The 4571-nt window shown below is 39.4% G+C and overlaps 1 protein-coding gene across 1 annotated transcript; it reads left to right on the forward strand.

Moving 5' to 3' along the window:
• Positions 1–1885: 1885 nt before the first annotated feature.
• Positions 1886–3878, forward strand: LOC112072105 (erythroblast NAD(P)(+)--arginine ADP-ribosyltransferase-like). The gene is made up of 2 exons (XM_024139523.2): positions 1886–2046; positions 2301–3878. Exons 1-2 carry the CDS (start codon positions 1897–1899, stop codon positions 3087–3089), a joined length of 939 nt encoding a protein of 312 aa, XP_023995291.1. The 5' UTR covers positions 1886–1896; the 3' UTR covers positions 3090–3878.
• The last annotated feature ends 693 nt before the right edge of the window (positions 3879–4571 follow it).

Consider the following 4571-nt stretch of genomic DNA (forward strand, 5'->3'; position numbering starts at 1 on the left):
TAAATGTGAAATATTTGATAAAATATTACATTTTATTAAGACCCTTTACACTCTTAAGACACTTATTAAGACCCTTTACACTCGTTAAAGACTAAATGTAAATGTTTCTTACAGAAGATGCATAACCATGGTAGCACTTAAAAGGGAACAGTTTGGAGATCATGGTTAGAATAAAGGTGGGGACACAACAGGTCACCTGACACAAGACTGAATCGAAACATTACACAGTTGATTATGTGTGCATTTTACATTTACATTACAACCAGACCTGAACTGTCTAAAAATGATTCCCTGGCAATCCAGGTGTATGTGAATGCAACATCCAAAATGTACAAGTCATTCAACGGGACCACTTTATCCAAAAGAAGAGCTACAGCACAACATTCCAGTACCACTCCTTGCACCTCCTTCTGATCAATTCCTTACGAATCCTGAACAAGAAAATAAGCGTTTCCGAACATTCAGAGGAACCAAAAAGKCTTTCTACGGTGTCTGAAATACTACATTGCSATTCGGACAGTTCACCTTGAGCTCTTTAGACAAGCAAATCGTTGCTAAATACTTTGGAACTCACTCCTGTTTTGAGATCACCATCTACCTTGGTGCCCCACTGAGGGGAGGGTGGGGAGGGGGGTACTCTGAGCTGCCGCATGAGGAGGAAGTGCTGATTCCCCCCATGAAGTCTTCATTAGACAATATTTTCCCTTCCTATTAGGATACTTCCCAATGGGCACAGACCGTCAATTCAACATCCATTCCACGTTGAATCAACGTTTTTTCATTGAAATGACGTGAAAACAATGTTGATTCAAGCAGTTGTGTGCCCAGTGGGTTGGTTCTTCCACAAAAATGTCAAATAAACGTATCACTGAGAAATCGCTGGAACTCACCCAGTGACGTCATTGCATTACCAGAAACTACTCACTGGTTCTTCTGTGTGGGAACAATGTTTTGTGGTTGTGTGGGCTTGTATGAGGTATAAGAAGACCTTTGAAGATAGCCTGCAAACACAAGTCCTGAAGCTGATCAATACAAAACAACCTCTATCATGTTCCTGTCTGGTAAGTTGAACTATCAGATCATTATAATCTTATAAGATGTTACAAAAACAGTAGCATCAAATATAGATTTGTCAATAGTACTACTCATTATTTCTCTATAGAGTTTATATCAGTAGTACTAATTAAATACTCACTAGGTTGTTGTAGCTGATGTAGTTATTTCTCTATAGAATTTATCAGTAGTATTAATTAAATACTACTAGGGTTGTTGTAGCTAATGTAGCTATGCTTCAAAAATTAATTGCAAAATGTTCACATCCATTGTTAAGCTGGAATGGAATGTTTGTATCCAGTATATTTGACTGTGATAGGTGGTTGTCTCAGCTAGCTACAGTGCTTCGGAAGGTATTCACATGCTTTTACTTTTTCCACATTTAGTTGCGTTACAAAGTGGGAATAAAATTTATTTAATTGTCTTTTTTTAAATAAAAGATTAAAACAAAATATTATGTAATATTGCAAAGAAAAAGCCATATCTCTGTCAATTTTGACCATCTCAATCTTTTACTTTTATTAGCCAGTCTGAGAATAGGCTTTTCCTTTGCATCTCTGCCTAGAAGGCCAGCGTACCGGGGTCACCTCTTCACTGTGACTTTGAGACTGGTGTTTTGCGGGTACTATTTATGAGGTTTCCAGTTGAGGACTTGTGAGGCGTCTGGTTCTCAACTAGACACACTAATGTACTTGTCCTCTTGCTCAGTTCAGTTGTGCACCGGGGCCTCCCACCCCTCTTTCTATCCTGGTTAGAGACAGTTTTCTCTGTTCTGTGAAGGGAGTAGTACACAGTAACATAATTAGTTTTAAAGCGTGAATAATATCAAAGATATGTTGTATCATGTTTGGTATTGTTATGCTGATTGGTATGGTCTCCTATACATGTTGTTTTAYTACAGGTGCTGTTAAAGTCATGAGGATAGACAACATCCTAACCTTTGCTGTGCTGTGTGTCTTCTATGATTGGACTCTGGGTGTGGACTCCAAGATGGTAAGATGATCTTTCTATCTGTAACACAAATGCTTTTTCAGCATTGCCCACTATCCAGCATCAACTTCTGTTTGTTCTACAGAACTATACGATTTTGAGATGAGAACCTTGTAATTATGAAAGGTTTTTACCAACATTTAGTTATGCTATTATTAATCTGAGAACAAGATCGCTACAATTAAAAATGTTCAAATATAAAAYTTTCCCTCTGTTTTTACACTGTTTGCATGTTTTTTTGTACCATATTCTCTAAGGTTCATCTCCGTCAGCCTGGTCTCAATTCCCCCATACCCTTAGACATGGTCCCTAACTCTGTTGACGACATGTATAACGGCTGCACTGAACAAATGWACAACACAGTGCAGAAKAAATTWCTTTCAATAGAAACSAAAACAGTAGGGATCTTCAAACRAGCCTGGAAGAAGGCAGAAGAATGTGTAAAAAATGTGAAGGAACGATTCAAAAAGSACAATTCAGAGGTCAATCTTAAAGACAAACTTAGTGKAGAGCATATCCAGGCTATCTGTGTTTACACAGAAGTTTMMAATKACATATWTAGGGAGYTCAACCAGGCAGTCCGGACCAATAGGACAGACTACGGGTCCTCCTTCCAGTTCCACTCCCTGCATTTCCTGCTGATAGATGCTCTCCGCCTCCTGAAAGAAAACCAAAATGGCTGTCACACCACATATCGAGGAACCAGCATGGTGTTTGCAGGTGAAGTTAACCAAATAATCCGATTTGGCTTCTTTGCCTCCAGCTCTCTTGACAAGAAAATTACTCAAAAATTTGGAGTTGACTCCTGCTTTGAGATAAAGACATGTGCAGGAGCTTATCTCAAGTCCTACCCAGTGTTGGGAGAAAAGGAGAAGGAGGTGTTGATTCCACCTTTTGAGATGTTCAAAATTACCAAAAAGGAAAAAGGCGAGAATGTTCTTAAMTGTAAATCTCTCTTCAAACTGGAGAGTGTAGGGCTCCAGAGCAATCTGAATTGTAAAGCTGTATTGGAAAACACAGCAGTTAAGCTGTCTGTTAGTCAGTGAAGCTCTCTCTCATTCAGAGAGTGAAATGAAACAGGCTGCTTGTGCTTGCTTTGTTAGGTTCTAGGTTTATTACATTTAGTACATTCTTTTATTATCATTGTCCCTCACCTTTGTTAGGGTTTCTTCAGGGGGGTTGTGCGGCTGTTGTTGTGTTTGTTTCTACATCTGCCTGACTTGTTCTGTCTAATGAAGGTCTGACTGAAACATCACACTGTTCTGATGAAGGTCTATGACCGAAACGTCACACTGCTCTGATGAAGGTCAATGACCGAAACAGACACACAAATATCTTACCCCCACAAAAATGCTAACTTCCCCTGTTATTGTGATGGTGAGTTAACATTTCTTGGGGTATGGTATTTGTGCGTCTATAACGTTCTCACTCATTATTATTCACAATTCATTCAGGATTATCCACAATCATGGTAGCATCCACATTCATGTAGAAGTGTTTAGAAACATATTACATTCTCATTTACAATAAAAGTGACTCTAAAATGACGCAATACATTATTTACTGTTTATTTCTATTCGGCACTGTCACGTCTGCTCCCGCTCCCCCTTTCTGGCACTCGAGGTGCCAGGCCGCTCATCATTACGCACACCTGTCAGCATCGTTACGCGCACCAGCGCTTCATCGGACTCACCTGGATTCCATCACGTCATTGATTGCCTCCCCTATGTCTGTCACTTCCTCAGTTTCATTCCCGGGCAGCATTAATTTTGCTATGTTTCCCTTGTCCAGACTCTGTTCTTGTTTTGTTTCCTGTCTGTTTATTCAATAAAWCATCACCCTGTACTTGCTTCTCGTCTCCCAGTGTCTGGCGTTACAGGCACAAAATAATCTGAAACACAACTAAAACAAACAGCAAATGCATCCAACAAGTTTTATGTAGGTCATTGCGTGCTATGGATAATGTTAACGTTTTACTACTTTAAAACTTTTATGGCTGCAGGGGCACTATTGAGTACTTGGATGAAAGGTGCCAGAGGTGCCCAGAATAAATGCCTGCCTCCTCAGTCAGTTGCTAATATATGATATTATTAGTAGTATTGGATAGAAAACACTCAGACGTTTATAAAACTGTTTGAATGATGTCTGTGAGTATAACAGAACTCATATGGCAGGCAAAAACCTGAGAAGAAATCCAAACAGGAAGTGAGAAATTTGAGGTTTGGTATATTTTCAACCCATGTCCTATTGAAATCACATTGGGATATGAATGAAGTTGCACTTCTGAGGTGTTCACTAGATGTCATCCGTCTATAGAGACTTGGATGAGGCTTCTACTGTGTTTGTGGACTAGAAGGAGGAATGAGTCAGGCTACTGCGAGAGACATTTCCTGGTCATGCGCATTCCACATGATATCGACTTGCGTTCCGTTTCCTCTAAGACACAAAGGAATTCTCCGTTGGAACTTATGATAAATGATACATTTATCATAGATAGATTTATGTAAACAAACCTATATTGATTCTGT

Source organism: Salvelinus sp. IW2-2015, unplaced genomic scaffold, assembly GCF_002910315.2.
Source record: "Salvelinus sp. IW2-2015 unplaced genomic scaffold, ASM291031v2 Un_scaffold1826, whole genome shotgun sequence".
Taxonomy (NCBI): Eukaryota; Metazoa; Chordata; class Actinopteri; order Salmoniformes; family Salmonidae; genus Salvelinus; species Salvelinus sp. IW2-2015.